General features: G+C 51.6%; 1 protein-coding gene across 1 annotated transcript in view; it reads right to left on the minus strand.

Moving 5' to 3' along the window:
- Positions 1-12,631, minus strand: part of Tgm2 (transglutaminase 2, C polypeptide) — a 29,988-nt gene extending 17,357 nt beyond the window's left edge. Inside the window, exons 1-4 of the mRNA NM_009373.3 lie at positions 12,530-12,631; positions 9,234-9,413; positions 4,946-5,188; positions 490-608 (exon numbers count right to left, since the gene is read on the minus strand). Of these exons, the coding sequence (NP_033399.1) occupies positions 490-608; positions 4,946-5,188; positions 9,234-9,413; positions 12,530-12,539 (552 nt within the window). The 5' untranslated portion in view covers positions 12,540-12,631. The remainder of the gene's footprint in view (positions 1-489; positions 609-4,945; positions 5,189-9,233; positions 9,414-12,529) is intronic.
- Between the last annotated feature and the right edge of the window lie 8,410 nt (positions 12,632-21,041).

Raw genomic sequence — 21,041 nt, forward strand, 5'->3', positions numbered from 1 at the left:
ACAGATGTTCTATGAACGGCAACATCAGCACTCCTGGGAATGCCTTGAGAGGGTACACCTCACTCCTAGCCAGATCTGCCTATCAAAAGCGAGAGATATAGCCCAGCCACTTGTGCATTTAGGAGGCTGTCAAGAGAAACTATTGACCCAAGCAGATCCTCACCCACTGCCTGACACAGGCTGAGCACACCCTCTGAGGGCCATCACTGTGCCAAGGGGCCTTCACTGTCCTCTTCTCTGAGAACCACGGCTGGCTTCATTGCATCACAGGCTCTCCTTATCTTTTCTGCACTCTGGGCCCAGGAGTGCTGCCTCTGCTGTGTGACCTCAGGCAAGTCTTATACCTCTCTGGGCCTGCAGCTACATGGTTACCCTACATTCCTAACCAGGATGGAATGGGTAACTCTGCCACCCACTCACATCTTGAACTCTTGGGCTTCCAGGCACAGGCTAGCCTGTGCTCACCATGAGGGGCAGGGACTGTCCTACCTGCCCAAAGTTCCAAGGCACACTCTTGATGAACTTGACAGAGCCTTGGTAGATGAAGCCCTGTTGCGTAAGGACATATTCCCGTCGCTCCTCCTCTGAGTCTAGGTACACATCATCGGCTGTAGACAGAAGAAAGGGGTCTGAGCTTGAGCTGGCAAGTCAGGAGCCCTGCAATGTGGCAGCTGGGAGCTAACTCCCTAGTCCAAGTCTCTCTCAATTAGCAAAACTAATTATCAGGTCACATCATTTAGAGACAAGGCTGTGACATATACCCGTTCCCAGCATGCCCAGAGCTGGGCTTAAAGTAAAACACACATGAACCTACATACTCTTCCATGAGCCCTATGTTAAAGATAGGAAAACTGAGGCTCAGAAATATTTCCAAGTTGAGAAAGCGGACATCCAAATAAACGACGGGAGAAGAGTTGGACTAGGGAGTCCTTGGTCCTAAAGCTCACTTGTTTGTTTGTTTTTTTTTTTTTTTGTTTTTGTTTTTCAAGATATAGTTTCTCTGTGTAGGCATGACTGACCTAGAATAGGCTGACCTCAAACTCACAGAGATCCACCTGCCCCTGCCCCTGCCTCTGCCTCCTGAGTGCAGGGAACTAAAGGTTATGGGCCACCACCACCCAGCTCTGATATTTATTTTCAGTGTGATCTGGGCCTTGGCACTCTTAGCACCTCTTGGAGTTGCCTAAAAGTGAAAAGTGTGGCAGCTGTGAGGTGCCGGGAACTGAACTCTAAGCCAGCTAGGACAGTGCAGCATTCCCTGGGGAGAAGGCTCCAGGGCCACCAAGGAAGAGTCACCACAGTCCTAGGGAAGTGGAGCACGGCCAGCTTTGGGGTCAGGGAGGCTTGTGACAGAGGAGGCTGCAGGATGGCAGCGTAAGCGGAGGGCACAGGTGGCAAAGCTTTGTCCCAGAGAAAACGTGGGCTACCGGATTCCCCGTGACTAGTGCGGGGGTGGGGCTGGGGGGGTAATACAGGGCCAAGGAGGCTGAGGCTTGGTGGTCAGGCTGGCTTTATGATGCCTGCATCATAGGGAAACTGAGGCTGGGAGGGGAAACCTGGAGCCTCACGATGACTCTGGTGAGCCTTGACCTGGTGTCTGTTCCCTATGACGTCCTCTCTCCATCACAGAGAAAGTTCAACTATGGTTGGTATCTTAATATCGCATAGTGACATATCTACTTAAAAAACATGTTTTAAGGGCAGGGTCTCATGGATCCCAGGCTGACCTCATATTCCCTATGTAGCTAAAGGCCATCTTGCACTTCTGACCCTCCTGACTCTACCTCTTGAGTGCTGGGATTACAAGTGTGTGTTCCCTAGGGATCAAACCCAGGGCTTCACATCAGCTAGGTTAGTACCCCACCAACCTAGGTGCATCCCAGACCCCCTTTTTTGTCTTTAAAAAGAATTTATAATATCTTCATGGTGCCTAAAAGAGTGACAAACTCCAGTCCTTGCTGGACCTGCTGGAGAAAGAGTCCTATGGGCTGCTATGAGGTAAGGTTAGACCTTCAGAGACCTGCACAGTGTCTGGACCTCTGCATTGTATCGAGGAAGGCGAGGGCATTGGTGCCCTGGGCACACTGCTTTCTGGCTCCAGAGCTGGGGCAGGCATTGGAAGTGTCGGGGAGGGAGAGGGAAGAGGGAGGTGTGGGAAGGGGGGTGGGAGAGGGGCATAGGGGGATTAATTTTACAGTACTGAGCTCTGTGGATACTGAAGAAAGGAGAAAGAGAAAGCAAAACTCAGGATTACCACATGAAGTGTGGTTAGCATATGTGGTATTAGAACCATGGCTCTGATTTCTGGGAAAGTTGAGTACTCTGGGACAGGAAGCCATACCCACGCTGGTACTATCCTGTGGCCTTGGATCCAGGTTAGGGGCTCCCATTTCCAGGCAGATCAGCCCTTTCCTATCCATCCTGAAAATTCCCCCTACTACAGCTATCCCCGCCTGAGCCCAAGTTCCTGCCTCCCCCAGGCTTTGCAGTGTGGGTCATCTTAGTCATTGTACTGCTGGACTGGGACCCACTCCAATCTTCAGGGCAGGGTTAAGACTGAGCCAAAGGAAGGGCGACATCCCGGGAGCTGCCCTCTCCCCGTCCTGAACTCTAAAACCCAGTGGGTTGGCAACAGTTCTTACTTCACCCAAACAAACTGTAATTTGTCTCAGAAAAGCCACTTCTTTTCCAAACAGTCCCTGCATCATGTGATCTGTGAGACAACCCACAGGTCACTGGGGATGACCTCAGGGCCGTTAAGGGAAGCACTGGGCAGATGCAGCCCATGTGGGGAACGTACAAGGCGTTTGGTCTCTTGGAAAGACTGGGCAGCTGTGTTCAGAGCATTGTGCACAGATCTGAAAGCGACTGCAGGAGAAACCAGATGTTAGCTGATTGGACTGTGGTTCTTCTGTGGTTTTGTTGGTGTTGGTGCTGGTGTCTGAACCCAGGCCTTCAAGCATGCTAAGCAATGCTAACCACTGAGCTTCATCTCCAGTCTTCTCTTTACTCTTCTCTCTCTCTCTCTCTCTCTCTCTCTCTCTCTCTCTCTCTCTCTCTCTTTCTCTCTTTTTTGAGACAGGGTTGCCCAGCTGCCCAGTCTGTCCTTGAATGCACAATTCTCCTGCCTCAACCTTCAAGTACTAGGATTATAGGCCAGCAATACTAGCCTTGGCCTTTCATGTTTGCTGGCAGCCATCTTGGAAATAGCAATTTTCAAGAGCAATGGACCATTTCGCCAGGTGTGTACGGACAGAGCTAAGATTAACCCAAGACCTCAGACAACAGAGTCCCCAGAGTAGAGTCAATGTTCTGATTAGAAAAAAAAAAAGATGTGTGTGTGTGTGTGTGTGTGTGTGTATAAGGGTATCTCTGTGTGTGTGTGTGTGTGTGTGTGTGTGTGTGTGTGTGTGTGTATCTCTGCGTGTGCGTGTTTTGATGGCCTGTATACCAGCATGTGTACCGCCAAGGAAGTCAGAGGAGGACATTTGATCTCCCAGAAATAGAATTACAGATGGTTCTACCACATGGGTGCAGGGAATCAAATCCTGGTCTTTTGGACAAATAGCCAGTGCTTTTAACCGCTGAGCCATCTCCCCAGCCCCACAAAGTGGGGTGAGGGGTGTATTTTTAGCTTCACGCAGAAGCAGGAGCATCAGCAGTTCAGGGTTATCCTCAGCTGCACCGTGAGTTGGAAGCCAACCTAAATTATATGAGACCCTGCCTCAAAAATAAATACATAAAATAAAAAGATAAAAAAAGCTGTTCTGGCATCTGTTAGAAGTAGAAATAAAAACCAAAGTAGGCACACCAGAAGAATTTTAAAAGCCTCTCTATCAAGTATGCCATAAAATGTTTCCAAATAGAGAAGAAAAAAAAAAAAAAAAAAAAAAAAACAAGCAATGATCCAGGAAAGGGTTTGCTTGACAGCAGAGAGGCCAGACTCAGGACTAGCCTGAAAGACGGCTGAATTCCCAGGCTGGGCGGCCTGAGGGTCCCCTCCTGCTTCGCCGTGTCAGAGGAAAAAAAGAAACAAAAAGGTCAGACTGAGTGCGTGTTGATGAGATGGGGAAACTGAGTCTGGGAGGTGCGCCCCTGCTCAGCCTCCTCCTGATGCTCAAGCCGGCCTGGGCTTCCTCTCCCGCTCTCGCCTCTGGCTTTGCCACTGTCCCCTGGATGACTGGAGGAGCTTCCAAGAGCCTCTTAACCTCTCTGAGTCTCAACTTCCTGCCAGAGCATCAAGGATGCTGACGTGTCCCTGCCAGCTGTGTAAGGAGGTAGCTATGAGTCAGACTCCGGGCCCTGTTGTACCTCGCTCAGTGTCCTATCCTTAAGCCAACCTGGATCGGGTTAAATCAGAGCCTCGTGAAGGGAATGAACACAGTGTCCGGCCCAAGCCATGAGCCTGGTACCTCGCCTCCACAGTGTTCTTGTGCCCCCGATGTTCTTGCATTGTAACTGATCTCAGAGGTAACGGTGTTAGGAAGAGGGACCTGATGAACCGACTCCCGTTCTAACCGAGGACTGGTTAATTAGCTAGAGGTTGGGGTGGCTATAGAAGAGTTTGGCCCTCTCTCCCTCTCTCACCATATGATGCATTTCCCGAGTCAGGTCACAACAAGAAGGCCCTCACTGGAAGTGACCCCTTTGGTCTTGATCTTGTACCTCCCAACCCCCAGAATTGTCAGCCATGGTTTTAACCAGTCTACGGGATACCAGCCAAATGGATTCAGACACCTGGCTCCTAGTGCTGTAGGCACTCACGGCCCCCAGACCAGGAGAGAGAGCATCCGTTGGTACCGGATAAGTCACTTGGCTTTCTTGGCTTTTAACTGGGATATCAGAAGAATCCTTGTTTTGAGGTTGCCCCACCCAATGCTCGTTTACACCCTTCCTCTGTTGGTTCTTCATGCTCCTCAGCCCTCATAGATAGAAAATAGCTCACCTGGGCACCAGGCATTGTAGAGCAGGATGAAGTGGCCCAGCACAAAGCTGGAGCCCTGGTAGCCAGTAGAAGCCTCTAGGCTGAGACGGTACAGGCCAATAGGAGCATTGGCTGGGGTGCAGAGCTGTAGCGAGAGGACATTGTCCTGTTGGTCCAGCACTGAGGCTGACCAAGATCCCTCCTCCACATTGTCAGACAGTGAGAAGCGGGCCTTGGTCCCTGCCTCTTCACTGGGATCTGGGCCTGCAGGGAGAAGATGGCACAGCTGTGAGTGAAGGGTTGGCAGGACACTGTCCAGGCTCCCAGGCGGAGGTGAAGGCCTTAATTCCACCTCCGGGCACTGGAGGAACCCTGCCAAGACAGTCCATCTCCCTAAGTCTGTCTCCTGATTGGTGAAGTAGCCATAGGCTCATGGTGACGTCCCCAGAAAGAGGTCTGTGCAGCTTGGGAGAGCCTCCGCCGTCTGCCCCGGATCTGAGGTGACATCACGTTGGACAGGCTCAGCATGCTTGACTATGACACCAGCAGACATTGCCAAGGACCCTCAGTTCTATCTGAAGCCCTCTCTTGCATATCACTGCCCCTCCCCACAACTACACACTCAGAGTAGGGAGAACTTGGACATCTGAGACCCTAGCTGTAGTGTAGACTTGTGGGGATGGGGCAGGGGGAACCTCTGGCTATGGGTTCTAATCTCACGGAAGGCACATGAGAACAATCATTTCCCTACAGTCTGTACACCTTACAAGAGGGCTCTGACTTTAACTGCCAGAGAGTAGAAAGAGGAGGCCTAGAGAGGAATGCTCTTAGGAGAGCATGGGTCTCTGGGGTCTTAAGGCCTATGGGCTTCTACCCTGCTCCATTTCGAAAGACACTGCTTCCTGGTGGATGACATCCTATGTCATGGTCTACACAGCCCTCTCTTCCAGGTAAGAGGTGGCCTGGCCCATGCAGGCAGGCGTGAATCACCGGAGGGCAGGGCTGGTCTCTTTAGCCTTGGGCAGAGAGTGAAGAAACAGAGGAGCATTCTGGCTAGCTGGGAGGCAGCCTGACAGTTTATTTTTATTTCTCCACCCCCTCCCTGTGGCTCTGCCATCCACGGCTGACAATACTGGGCCCTGCTCACTGAGGGCCTCCCTCCCAGTCTCCACCCCTCCTCCCTGTCTGCCAGCCTCACTGCACCAGGGGTCCAAATATAACCGTGAGCTAATAAGCATGACACAGGGCTCGAGAGCCTGTCTGGGTGCCAGGGGCTGAGTTGCAGGCATTCAAACCCGCCCTTAACTTCCAGAGCTGACATTCGGAAAGGAGCCAGCCAGCTCTGGAATTCAAGAGAGCCAGGCATCTAAGCCAAGACCCCAGGCCTCTCTGACACACAGTATCTTCCTCAAAGAAACAGGCTTGGACCTCATGCCCTGAAAGGCGCATTCCCAAGTTTGAAACTGGCTTGTAACCTCGTAACTAGAAACTTTGTTTCTCTAAACCTGAGTTTCGCTATCTGTGAAATGGGGCCTGCAGAATGAAGTCATTCTGTCGTAGGTTGCCAAGAAGGTTTAAGAAGGCAAACCTGGCACACAGTAAGTCCTCAATAAGTAGTTACTATGGTCTATTATTCTTACCACTGCCTTCTGGCACAGCTGGGGAGGCTCACTGAGCACCCAGGGAAAGCATTTCTGGTACAGATTGGCCTCTGATGCGCTCCCTCCAAGGGGCAGGAGACATCTGAGTTCTTAGACCAGATAGCAGGCTTTGAGGGCTGAGACACAGGTAGACACTTTTATAGCAATGAAGTAACTTCACAAATGTGGAAACTGAGGCAAAGGGAATCAGGCTGGTTAGGGGTGGGTGGGCCAGCTCAGGCATAATTATGCCTGCAGCCCCAGCACAGTCCTGGCCACTGCCCTTCGTTTCTCAGAAGTGTCCCTGTTTGGATGATCAGTGATCTGATCACTCTGATAACCTACCTGGGCCAGGTCCCACGGCCACTGTCTGTTGATGGTAATCCCTAGGGCTGGGCAGGAAACACACGTCCCACCTCTCTATCCGGAACAGTCACACATGTGCTCCTGTATGCACACACATACACGCACATACACACACACACACACACACACACACACACACACACCCCTTTCTTCTAATAGGACTTGCTGGAGGACAGGCAAGGACACACTGTCCCCTGGTCCCACTGCTGCTTGCGTAGCTGCCTTTGCAAACTTCCTGACTGTGGTTCTACAAGGTAGTTTGGTGAAGCCAAGAGTCCCATGATGACCCCTTTAGACCCATGTAACTCCAGAGGCCCAAGGGGTCTTGGCACTGCCCAGACCATGGTGACAGGCTGGGCTGGGGTAAGTGTGGCTTCCAGGGTAACACCCTCAATTAGTCTCCCAGCGGATCCCTTCACCCCCTCGGGCTGGCTTCATCTCATGCCTCTCCACCCTCCGCCAGGGGAGGGAACTTCATCCTTTCACAAGAGCTGTTTGTCCACTGCGGCCCGAGCCTGCTGCAGAGCCCACCAGACCCCAAACTGCCTACGGAAAAATAAACAGCCAGGGTGGAACCACAGAGCCCTTCTTTGAGTGGTTTGACTAACTCTCTTCCTTCTCCGGGCCTCAGTTTCCCTGGAGTGGTAGGTAGGACAGGCTGAACATAAACTGGAGAATTCTAATGGAGGAGGAGGTCCCCAGCCAGGCTTGGGCTGGGCACTGACTCAAGCTTGGCCTGGTGGGAGCCTGGCTTCCTGGTATTGTCCCTCAGGTTTCCCCAGGACCCGGGAGGGTCTTGGATAGCGGACAGGGAAACCACGACCGGCTACAGATGGAAGTGACCCTTGGGGGCCGGTGAGCAGAGATTAACTTTGGGGTTATGGAGGTCAACGTCCCTCACAGCACTGAACTCTGGATGCTAAGTATCTGTGCTATACCACCCAGACCATGTAGAAGAAGAAACAAGAGCCTGTGTCAGGGAGGCGAGAGAATGTGGGTGCTCACAGGCTGTTCAGTCTGCCATCTTACCTGTCACCTTGTCACAGGGTACACTGAGGCCAGACAGGCACTCAGATAGACACGGGGTTAAGTGACAGAGAGCCTCAACTCACAGCTGGGTTGGGAACTGAAAGCGGCTGTGCCTCTAACCACTGTGTGACCCACTGAGTCAGTGGCTTAACCATCTGAGAAGCCTTATCTCAGTCTCCCTGTCTGCAAAATTGGAGCCCATTACGCTTCCATACTGGGGGCATCAGGCTGGGCATGTGGACTGCACCACCTTTCTAAGCACGATCCAGCCCTGCACAGTCAAACACTGCCAACCTCCCACTCCACAGAGGCTGGAAGGCCAGACACTGGCTAGGACCCTTTGAGTGACAGGAAGGGGCCTACAGGTGAGGGTACATGGTGTCCCTGGGTAATGGCTGGGTAATGGCTGTGGATGAGGACGGAGGAGGAAAGAATGGAGGGGATATCCTGGCAGCCTGTGGCCTCCAAGATAAGCTTATCAAAGTCCCTCAGATAGAAAGGGCCTCAGCAGGGCTGGGGCGGCCGCTCCTGCTTACCACTCTCTCTACCCCCAAAGAGCAAAGAAAGCTGGCCCTTTCCACCCCTGGGCCTGAATCCCAGCCAGGTGGCCCCTTGCTGACCCTGAGGGAGTGGTTCCTACCAGAAGCTAGACAACTGATCTGGCTTTCAAGGCCACTTTCCTAGAATAGTCAACCAGAGACTGGAAATAGGGTGGACTGGGTCCAACACCCCTTCGTCCATGTCTCGAGGCCCTGGAGTGATGAAACAAGCAACAGCCACCAACATCTACAGGACATTTCCAGGGCCTTCTTATTGAACCCTCCAGTGGGAATTGCTGATAAAACTCAGGCTCAGAGAGGCTAAGTGACTAACTCAATGTCACACAGCTGGTCAGCAGTCCACCCTACCTCTAATCACCTGGACTTTACCTACCACCCAGAGCTGGTTTAAGCCAGATCCCAGAGGTCTGCTGGGCTCTCAGGATCCCTGGTAAGAAGAGATGGGAAGGATGTTTGGTGTGGGAAAGATTATGGCAGATCTTGATGGAACTTCAAGGCAGGAAGCTATGGAAAGCAGCGACCCAGTACACACAGGCTTGCAGGGCCTGAGGCAGCCTCTCCCTCTTCCATTCTGAAACTCAGTTTCTCATCTGTGAAATGGAGCTAATGACAGCTGAGATTCCCATAGGTTGGGGGAGGTCGAGCAGAGAGGTGGGAATTCATCTGTCCGGTTCCCATCAGGAGCAGGCCACAGAGGGAATCAAAGGTACCCACCGGTCACAGCACCGAACGTGAGGCTGTCCACGCTGGCCTCGTAGCCACGGCCCTCGAAGTACAGAGTCAGCCGGAAGCGCTGACCACGACGCAGCACCAGTTTCTCTTGGCATAGGTCGGCCGTGTGGTGGTCACGGCCATTGGCCTGAATCTCCAAATCACACCTCTCCAGGAGCAGCTCTGGAGAGACAGAGACACAGGCATAAGCCATTGTGGCATCCCTCAGCAAGCTGTGGTCTCAGGTGATACAATCCTACTCGCTGCACCCCCTGTGACCGTCTCTCATCCCTGGTGACACTCTCTCACCTCTATAAGGCACAGACAGCCCTGACCCTTGCAACCCACAGCTTCCCGTGGTCGTAGGCAAGGCTAAGGATCAACAGGGCTTTTGATCACAAGCCCTGTTGCAACGGGAGAGGCCTCTCGTGATCTCCAGCAATTCAGGTTTCCTGGGCCTCAGTTTCCAGAACCCACCTCAGAGGGCCACGGCAAGCATTAAATAAATCAATGTGAGTGAAGCACAGTGCAGCACTTAACGCTCGAGCTCCTGCTCTGTGCAGACCACACATGGTCACAACCCTCAAGGGTGTTCGGCTTTTGATTTACACAGGGGTGGGATCTGCTGAAAGGACTTAGCGTTTGCTGCCAGAACCAAAAAACTTTCCCCCTCCCTTCTCCTCCCCTTCCCTTTCCTCTCCCCTTCCCTTTCCTCTCCTCCCTTCCTCTCTTCTCCCCTAATCTCCTTTCCCCCTTCTCTCTCCTTTCCTCCCCTCCCCTCTCCTCCCCTCCCCTCTCCTCTCCTCCTCTTCTCTCCCCTCCCTTCCCCTCTCCTCCCCTAATCTCCTTTCCCCCCCTTCTCTCCCCTCCCCTCCCCTGCCCTCCCCTGCCCTTTCCTCTCCTCCTCTCCCCTCTCTTCCCTTCCCCTCTCCTCCCCTAATCTCCTTTCCCCTCCTTCTCTCCCCTCTCCTTCCCTCCTCTTTCCTTCCTTCGCTTCCCTTCTTTCCCCCCTCCCCCGCTCCTTCCCCTTTGGTTGCACAGGATCTCACTATGTAGCTCAGCCTGGCTTTAAGCTCCAGTTTCTCCTGCCTGAAGACAGCCTGAGCCATCCTAACTTTCAATGTCCTGGAAATAACATAGACTAAGGATCAGGCTCAAGGATGGAACTAGGCGCAGCCAACAGATTTCAGAGTCTGGGAGACCTTCAGCAAAGGAACCTGTTTTCCTTAACATAGCAAATGCAAGAAGAAGAAGAAGAACAGACTAAACGTTTGAAAGGAGACCCTGTAATGGGAAACTGAGGGTGCTCTGCCCATGATATTAAGACCGATTTCACGAGATGATTTTTAAGCGTTTACTGTGAGCAGGAGACAGACGGCTGGGAGTTGAACTGGTGACAGTGGGGAACTGGGGGATTCTGCTGACTTGTCTCCGAGGAGGATCCTTATTTCTGATGCATGTGTTGATAGGCTCACAGCTGATGATGACATGAGGTTTTCTTCCCCAGAGCAGCACAGGGCAGGAGGCAGGAGTGGGTTGGATGGTGAGGGCAGCAATGTATCACCCTATCCTTACTTTACGGATGCCCAATTTTCTCCAAAAGAAAAGGCTTTAAAACGACAGCTCGGGAGTATTAAGGACCTGTGTTTTCATTCTCTGTGTTGCTTTGTGATCCTAGACAAGTGAACCTCAAAGGGTGCTAAGAAGTCAAGAGGGGGGGGAGGCAGCCCCAGAGAGAGGCGTGCACTGTGAAGTTTTATTTTCAGTTCCAGGAGGAGCTGAGGACCTGGGTAAGCACTAGGTGACAGGTGTGGGATGGGATGGGGTGGGGGTGGGGTCTGAACAGGCTCATGGTCAGGTCTAGGGAGTCCTTCTGCTTGAGAGAGTAGGCACTCTCAGAGATTTCAGACCACTGAAGGACATGTGATCCCACTGAGGCCCAGGGTGAGGACTGGCCCAAAGTCTTCCAGCCTAGTTTCCGGGCCCCCTGCTGTGCACAAGTTCCAAATTCAGGGAAACCATCCTGGAAGTACAGAAGGCTTCTACAAAAACCACCTCAAGTGAAAGGTCTGTGGCCCTTGCTACAAATCAAAAAGCAGGTGCCTGGTAATGACCGACCACACCACAGCAAAGAAGTTAACGCCACTGCCACTGAGGCTGGGCAGACCCACAAAATCCTCAACGTTGGAAGGCTCAAGCAGGAAAAAGGCCATTTTTCTAGAAGCCCTGGTGGCAACCATCCCCTGGCCTGGGGAGACAGGGTGGAGTACCCCACCCACACAGGCTGAAGGGTGCAGTAGCCAGGGTTCAGAGTCATAGAGGCCAGGGGGAACCTTGGTGGAGGAAGCCCCAGCAGAGTAATCCGGGGCTGTCTCTGAGGTCCCCCAGATTTTGGGGATAGGGATGGAAAACTGCCTTGCAGATAAGCAGCCCCTTTGGTGACACTTCACAGCCTGTTGAGGTTTCAGAAAAAGGAGTGACCGAGGCCTCTGGAATTTCCCTGTTTGCTTCAGGTCCCTCTGAACATCCCCTCTCTTGCCTCATGTCCCTTCTCTGAGGTCACAGTGCAGGCAGATGCCATCCCTGAATGGACTTGACCTTATAGTCAGCTGGGATTCTGGTCTGACCGTGTTAGGAACATCCTCCATTGTACAAGTCCTGACTCATGTGATCCCGAGTGTTTCCCATGCACACATGTGAGCACATGTGAAGGAGGCAGGCAGGGAATGAACAGGACCCTGGACCCTCTCCACTCTTCTCAGCCCTGTGGCTGTACCAAGGCTGGTCCAACTGCCCCTAACTTACAGCAGAGAACCCTGAGCTTCAACAAGTGGACAAGGAGAATCTGGGCTTGGAGAACACGAGGGCTCAAGAGGACCTGAAAGAACAGGCAGGCCTGGCTTCAGTGGCGCTCCACCAGATGCTGGAATTGAGACCACAGAATCAGCCAGGAAAGTTGTACCCCTTTCCAGGCACAGAGAAAAGCCAAGTGCCCCCTGCGCTGGCCAGCATCCCTGAGTGGCTCCCCTGCACCTGGCACACAGCAGGGACCCAGTTCTTAACTACTTATTGGGAGACCCATGACAGTAACTCACCCTTCCCAGTACACCTTCTGGGTAGCATTTTCACCTCATCCAAGGGGCAGAATTAACGGCTATGCCCTGGGGTGGGGAAAACTGAGGCCAACAATTCAGGGCCAGCAAGGTGCCTCCCATTGGCCCACCTGTCGCTCTCCTCTGGAGCTTTGGAGACAGCCCAGCCTGCTCCCGACTCTACCTCCCCGCGGCCCAGGCACTCACCCTCTGCCATGGCCAGGCTAGCGGCGACAGCTCAGACGCAGCGGGACACTCAAGCGAGGATCACCAGCGCGGTGCTGCGGACCAGCCGCGCGGCGCGAACTTATAGCCCAGGGCGGCCGGGCGGCCGGGCGGGCCCCGGGCGGGGCGGGGCGGACACCCCCGGCTGTCTGTCCGGGAACTAAGGCTGCCGGGAGCGCCCCCTGCTGGACACAGGACGACCTCGGAACAGACACCTGGAGCGTGTGACCAATACCCTAGACACAGAGATATGCTCCACAAGCCAAACCAGTGGCCAAGAACACGCACCTCTCCACACATATACATGAATATACCACACACACACACACACACACACACACACACACACACACACACACAGATACGTATGCACATACATACCACATCCATACATACACATAAACCATCTACACATGTATACTATACACACACATACTGCATGCAAACACATGAACATGCCATACACACATGCACATGGAGCAGGCACACACACACACAACCAAGCCGACAGATAACCATAGAGATCCACACATAGTCCCATAGAATCAACTAACAATTTTGGACACACAATGCTTAAAGGAACATCCCACATTAAGTCACATTGCAAACCTAGAGAGCCAGGACATAGGCATAGCCAGACACGGGGCTGGGTTTCCACGAAGCCACATATAACCCTCAAATGCGTAGGTATCTGGATGTGGGTGCTTATAGACTCTTGGCAGACAGGGGTGCAGGTACTGGCACGCGGACTCCCACAGACACCCATACCCTTCCTGTCCCACCCAGCCACTCATTCCGATAATTCCCCCACCCACCCATTGCTCGCCCATCCTCTTGCCTATCCCTGTTCCCATCCCTCTCCCTGTGCTAGCCCACTGTGAACTACAGCCAGAAGAGCCCAGGGACCACCGTACCGCTGACCCTTCCCATGGACCAACTCCATCCTGGCTTCTCTGATGACAGCTTGCTAAGCTCCCTTACCACCATGGAGCCTGAGTGGGCGACTTCTTGAAAAGGCATAGGCCTGTGAATCCCTCTAGCCCTTCTTCTGGAACACATTGCATGACTGGCCGCTTTGACCTGAGAGGATACCCCCAGACTCTATTTGAGTGTGACTCAGGGTGCCAAGACAAGCCCATACAGTCCTTGGGGACCCCGGGGTCACCCCACTTTATGGTAGTTGTTATAGAAATTGCTCCCTGTGACTGGTGAAGGACCAGAGGGAGGAGTTGGCGAGTGACCACCAGACAAGAGGCAATTCTTGATTACGCATGCTGCCCCTGACAGTTAGGGGCTCAGGGAGGTATCTCGCCTTTGGGGGCCTCCATTCCATCCTGTGAGGAATAAGGACAAGAATTCATTCCTCATGAGTTTGAATGGGGCATAGTCAAAGTGGTCAACACTAGGGACTCTTGAGCCCAGGCTGGCCTAAGAGTGTCAGCCCTGTCAGAGAAGGTAAGAGCTGTGTCCGCTGACCTTTCCCATCCTAGAAGGACGCATTCTTCCTACCCTTGTCTCCACCCAAGTGCCTCAGAGAACAGGTATGTTATGAAGTCATCCAGACCCCTGCTGTGACTACCATAGAACCCACAGCCAGCCCTCCTAGGGCTGATGTGGAGGCCTGGTCACTCTTGCTACCATCATGTCCCTTTGTTCCTATTTGTATGGTGGCAGCCCTTCCTCCTTAAAGTCCTGTCTAGGTTCCCCAACAGTGGTGTGGCTTGGGCCTCCCTTAACCATTGTATCTCCCACCCATCGTACAATGGAGGCATGCATGGGGGTCACTGTGAGAGGTCCCAGTGGGGTCAGGATTAGCAAGCTGTGATTCACTGAACAGATGGTGGGGGTGTCCCACCAGTTATTTGGGGTGCCTGTGAGAGACTCAGCATGAAACTGCAGGCTTGCTCCTCACCCCGTGGCCAACACTGCATCCTTTCTCTGTCTTTTCTACAGAACTGTAGCCAACTGAGTGGTGGCTCAGGGCCTTAAGCCACCATACTGGACTGGGTCCATTGACTTAAGTAAGGTGGCAGGCAGGGGCTAGGGCAGAACTGGATTCAGAGACTTGGTTCTCAGTCCTGTGACTTGGGTCCTTTGCCTGACTCTGACTTCAGTGTTCAGTTGAGAAGGTCTATGAGACCTTGCTGTGTCATACCTCACAGGGGCAGATAAGACTCAGAAGTGGGGGCTGGAGAAATGGCTTATTGGTTTGGGGGGCACTTGGCTGCTCTTGCAGAAGACCTGGGCTCAATTCCTGGTCCCTACATGGAAACTTACAACTCTCTGTAACTTTAAGATCTAACACCCAGGGCCCACATGGAAGGTCATAACTGTCTGTAACTCCAAGATCTCTCTCTCTCTCTCTCTCACACACACACACACACACACACACACACACACACACACACGCACACACACATGCACACACACACATGCACACACACACACGCACACACATGCACACACACACATGCACACACACACACGCACACACACACACGCACACACATGCACACACATGCACACACACACACATGCACACACACACATCCACACATGCAGCCAAAACACCAATGTACATAAAACTAAATTATTTTTTAAATTAAAAAAAAAATCTCAGAAGTGCCTTGGTGGTGGGGTGTGGAGAAGGTGGTGGAGGGTTGCAGGTCCCTGGAGAGCACTGTGTGGAACCCTTTGCCATGCTTTGCTGGGAACGGACTGTGCAGTTGTCTGAGCAGGAAGTGCATGGAGCTCACTATTGTTTATGGGAGCATCCTCAAGCTGTTAGACCTTTCTGAGCTCTGGCTCTCCTCTGCGAAATGGGCGCATCTCCAGCTGAGGGGATTAGGTATTGTTTACCCAGTGTTGGTCCCATAGTAAAGAATCAGTAAACATGACCAGGAACTTCGTGATGAAGATGTCTGGTACTCTCTCACAAAGTGGGGGTCCCAGGGGACAAGAAGCAGGTCACAATACTGACACTGTTTGCTGGGATGCTCTGAAGGGCTCCCTGTCCCCCCAAGGACTCTGTGCCTGAGCCAGAGCGCTGAATCCTATAGGCCTCAGTACTGGGTCTCATCTGAAAGGAGGCTGGTGTCACAGGAGTGTCAACGGTGAGCTTTCAGATACTCGAATTCTCCATGTATGGCCATGAACTCTGTGGAAGCCTCACGACATGAGTTTTGCTCATTTGTTGAATGATGTAAGAGAGGCAAGAGGTGAGGTGACGGCCTAACTTCACATAGTCAAGTGCATCAGATACAAGGTTTGTCTCTACCAGCCTTAGGGAAGCCCTCAGGGGCCTGTGTCAGTCTCCTCCCAGTAAGGGAAGTCCTCCGGGCTGTGGCTGATGCATCTGACCTGTGGTCTGTCACAGACTGTGGGTGTCCAAAACATCTTTGACATTACAGAAAAAAATAAAAAATAAAAATAAAATAAAAGAAGGATGAGCTAGAAAAGGCTGGAGGGAAAAATAACAAGGAAGGATAGGAAGAAGGGGAAGATTAGACTCAGAGATTGAGCAAATCTGAGGTCACACAGCATGACTGGGCTCCCAGACGTTGTCCATTCCCGTAGGGCAAAGGTCCCTGGGCCAGAGGTGACTCTGAGTTTCATGAAAGGGAGGGGAGCCAAGGGTGGGACAGAGACGGGGTACTAGGAGGCCTTTCCTTTTCTACCAATGGTGACTAACAGGGATGAGCAGGATCTGGTGTGAGGGACCCAAGGCAGTTGGGCCACTCCCCTGGGCTGAAATGGTGGGTGGAGTGGGGCCATTAGCACAGGGGACGGGTGGAAATGTCAAGGGGTAGTCCAGAAACTTCAGAGAGGATGGCATATCCAGGCTGCTGGGGAGGTGAAGGGTGTGGAATGCCATGCTCTGACTGGAAGGCCAACAGCCTCTGTCCAGAGGTCAGTGTCGAACGTCCTCTGCTTGTCCGTGCCGACCAGCGCTGGGGTTGCATCCAGGTGTGTACTGTGGTACCCAGCTTTTATGTGGATTCTGGTATTAACATTCAGGTCCTCACGCTTGCACGTCAGATATGGAACCAACTGAGATATATTTCTAGCCTTCCTGTCTTAGCTTTTCTTCTGTCCCTGTGATAAAATCCTCTGACAAGAGCAACTTGAAAGGGAAGGGTTTACTTCAGCTCACAGTTCAAGGTCATAGTCCATCATTTTGGAGGAAGTATGGGGTCAGTGATTTGAAGCAGCTGACCACGTTGCATCTACAATGAGAAAGAAGAAGAAGAAGAAAGAAGGAGAAGAAGAAAGAAGGAGAAGGAGGAGGAGCAGAAGAAGAAGAAGAAGGAGAAGGAGGAGGAGGAGGAGCAGAAGAAGAAGAAGAAGAAGGAGGAGGAGGAGGAGGAGGAGGAGGAGGAGGAGGAGGAGAAGAAGAAGAAGAAGAAGAAGAAGAAGAAGAAGAAGAAGAAGAAGAAGAAGAAGAAGAAGAAGAAGAAGAAGAGGAAGATCTATCCACTCCAGAGTTCCAACTAAGGAATGGTGCTGCCCACAGTGGTTAGATCTTCCCATATCAATAGACGATGACTTTCAAAGTAATCCCCCACAGGTATGCCCAGAGGTCCATCTCCCAGGTAATTCCAGATTCCAAATAACAATTAGCAGTAATTACCTACAAACCCTTTTAAACCTTCCATTAGCAGTGTCATAGCCCAGCAACAGGACATAGGTTCAAGTTTAGCTCTGCCAGCTACTTTCTGTTGTGATCTTGGGTGTGTCACAGAAGGCAACAGAACACTGCCAGTAGAAAAGTCTACTTAGGTGCAACTTGGATCTTGGCTTACACAGCAAAGAATTCCAGGGCCAACCAGGATGAGCCCAAGTTGGGGTTTATTAAGAAAAGGACTGGGGAGCTGGAGTGATGCCCTCAGAGAGTAAAGGAGCTTATTGCTCTTGCAAAGGTCCGGAGTTCAGTTCCCAGCACCCACAAGGCCCCTCAGCACTAGAACTCCACTTCTAGGGGTCCTAGTGCCCTCTTCTGGTCTCCACTGGTACTGCATACACCTGGCACACATACATGCAGGCAAAAACCCAAACACATAAAATAAAAATATTCTTTAAAAAAAGAGAAGCATCGCAAGGCATGATGGCACACGGCTTTAGTCTCAGCACTCAGGAGGCAGAGGGAGATGGATTTCTGTGAGTTTGAAGCCAGCCTGGTCTAAAAAATAAGTTCCAGGGCAGCTAGGTCCTAGTTCAAGAGAGGAACCCTATCTTGAAAAACAAATAAACAAACACTCAAAAGCATTTGTATGTATCTGAATATCTTAAGTACAGCTGTATGGAGAAGCTGACAGCTAACCTGAGCTACATAAAAACCTGTCTCAATTTTTTAAAAAACATTACAAATAGAGCTATAATCATGGCTGTGAGCATCAGAGAAGCACACAGACTTGCAGAAAGCAGTGTGATAAGGTTACAGTGCATCTTGGATGGTTCATTGGGTGTTTTAACAACCATGTGTGAGGTATCACCAGAAAGGGGTACCTCTAGTTTGTCTCTTATGCAGGTCACCGTCACCGCCATTAGCTTTGGATAAATATTGATTCCAGCCAGTGACAGACTGAAGTCACGTCCACATCTCTCCTCATGGCCTCAAAACTTTTCCTGTCTTTCAATTGCTCTCAACAATACTACTCCAAGCCTTAGTTTGCTCCTCTGCGAATGGGCAGCGTCAGCAAGACAGAACTCTCTCTGAGTCTAACATCACACTTGGTAGAAGGAGGTTGCTTACCAGGGGTAGGGCGGGGATACTTCAGGATTGCATGTGGGCAGGAAGAACCAGCCTCCACTGCCCAACCTGGTGCCACAGAGCTCTGGTTCTGTGAGTCCAGAGACAGAGTGGATCTTGGCCACCAAAAGCCACGGAATGGGTGGTAATGACGAGGGGTTCCTTTGGGCATGTAAAGAAGGTATTATAAAATTAGAGCGTGCTGGTGGCTGCCCAAACTTGTGAACCTGCCAAAACCACTTTAAATGGATGTCGTTTTTCTGGCGTGTGATTTGTAGCTAATGATATATATGTGATGACAGAATGTGAAGGAATAGTGTCGGCGAATTAAAAACAAAAGCAGAAAGCCAGGGCTGAGCTCGGAAGCCTTTGCAAACCCTGACCCACAGGCAGAGGAAGCCAAGCACATCTGGCCATTGGTGAGCGGCAGAGCTCACACCTGAAATGTGCAGCTCCCCTGACAGCACATGTATTCCTTTATTTGTGTACTTGTGAGGACACGCCAGTGCCACAGCCAGCGCATACACAAACACACACACACACACACACACACACACACACACACACACAGGTCAGAGGACTAGGTTCAGAGGACTGAATTCAACTCAGGATGTGAGCTTTGGGTGTAAGAGTCTTTAGTCTTTGTTGATGTCCTAAAAATGCTTTCTGGAACAGCCTACCTCCTCAGACCCTCATTTGGGAAAAAGTTTGAAACTCACTTTGCACAACACAAAATGTTATATAAAACACCAGCCACAACCCAAGCGCCCAAGAGGGCTTTGATAAACTAGCCACGCCCAAGATAATATAGCAACTAAAAGAAGGGGAGGGGTAGGGAGCCGAGGAGATAGCTTAGTCAGTAAAGCCCTACCAAGCAAACTTGAGGACCTCCGTTTGGATCCCCAGAACCTGTATAAAACTGAACACAGTGGAGTGCCAGTAATCTCAGCACTGGGGTTGGGGCGGAGCTGAAAGCAGAACCCTGAAGCTCATTGGTCAGCCAGTCTAGCCTTACACTTCAGGGTCAGTGAAAGACCCTGACTCAAAAAACAAAGGCAGACATTGTATCTTGCAGGAGGGAGGAGCTGACTAGGAACTAGGGGCGGGACTTGGGTGGGGGTGGAGGTATCATTTTCCCAAGTTGCCCACATTCTAGTCTCCTGCTCATGTTCATGCAACAACCCCAGTGAAACTAGGTGGATCAAGAGGGGAGAGGCACTGGACTTGTTAAGAAAGGAAGGGTTTTAGCAGGAGTAAGAGCGAATGAGAGAGAGGAAGGGCGTGAAGAACTCAGGATGGGCTTGTATGACATTTTCAAAGAGATGTACATATCTTTATTTTTCTGTTTACAGATGGACCTGGAGCTAGAGACAGTTGTGAACAGCCATGTAGAGTGCTGGGATCAAATCCTGGTCCTCTGCAAGAGTAGCCAGAGCTCCTCCCTACTGAGCCATCTCTCCAGCCTCAAAAATAATAAATAAATAAATAAATATGAAGGTGGAGAGCAAGCAAGAAAATAAATTTCATGTAGACCTTGTGTGTACTTGCGTTTGCACACATCCAGACTAACAAACGGGCATGTGCACCTCCCTCACACTTTTTTTTAAAGAATTTTTTTTTTTTAATTTAAAAAGAGACCGGGTTAGAAGTATGGCTCAGTGGCAGAGCACAAGGCTAGCTTGGCCCTGAATTAAATCCCTCCTCAGTTTTTTTTTTTTTTTTTAAAAAGGGCGGGGGTGGGAGGGGGCAAGAGTAGCTCGTTTTCTGTGTTGAGCCCAAAGGAATTCTGAGTCTCAGTGTTGAGCAAAGAGAGCAATTTGCAGGGCGGGGGTGGGGGCTCTACAAACCAGCCCTGTCGCGTGGGGACAGACGGTAAACATGGGCTCACAGAGTGAAGGTAAACAAGCAGAGGAGGGTTTGGAAAAAGCCAGCCAGAGCTGCCCGCGGTTCTGGGAGGGGCGCCGGCCCCAGTCGGGGTGGGTTGCTGCCCTTAAAGGTTTCAGTGTTCCCTGGGAGGAGACAACGTTTTCAAGTGCAGAAGCGACCTCCCGCCCCACTTTGGAGAAGGTTAATTTAGGAATGAATGAGCTGTTCTGAGCTCTCAGAATCGAGCTCTTATGGAAACGGAAACGCGGGAAACGCGGGGATTCACCAGAATAGAGGAGTGCTGGTAACTTGGGTGGAGGAAGTACAGAGAAGGGACACGCCCCCTGCACCCACAGTCAACCAAGAAAATACTGTGAATATTGGCGCCATATCCCTGCCAAAGCCACAAATGGGGCTAGGAAGAAAGAAGACTCGGGGGCCTCCACATCTGAAGCCTGTGGTTTCCCGGCTGCACGCTGAGCTTCTGAACACCACCCAGTCCTGTTTAAGTGTCTTAAAAAAAAAAGTTAGAGCCTCACTATGCTAGCCTAGAACTCATTATGTAGACCAGGCTAGCCCTTGCACTCTCAGAGATCTGCCTTCCTCTGCCTCCGGGGGTGGGGTGGGAGTCTGGGATTAATGATGCTTGCTGCTGAACCGCATCTTGAAAAAGGTCGCGTTCTATACACCAATGTTCAGAGAGGTGAAGCAAATGGCCCAAGGTCAGAGCACAGAAGAGACGGGGACGGCAGTCAACACTACTGGGATATAACAGAAGGTCAGCTGAGAAAGGACAAAGGTGACCACCCAAGTTCCCAAGGCCCAGCGGAGCTGCCTGAGATGCTGGGGTCCTCCACCCGCCCGGATTCTGCAAGGTTG

Source organism: Mus musculus, chromosome 2, assembly GCF_000001635.26.
Source record: "Mus musculus strain C57BL/6J chromosome 2, GRCm38.p6 C57BL/6J".
Taxonomy (NCBI): Eukaryota; Metazoa; Chordata; class Mammalia; order Rodentia; family Muridae; genus Mus; species Mus musculus.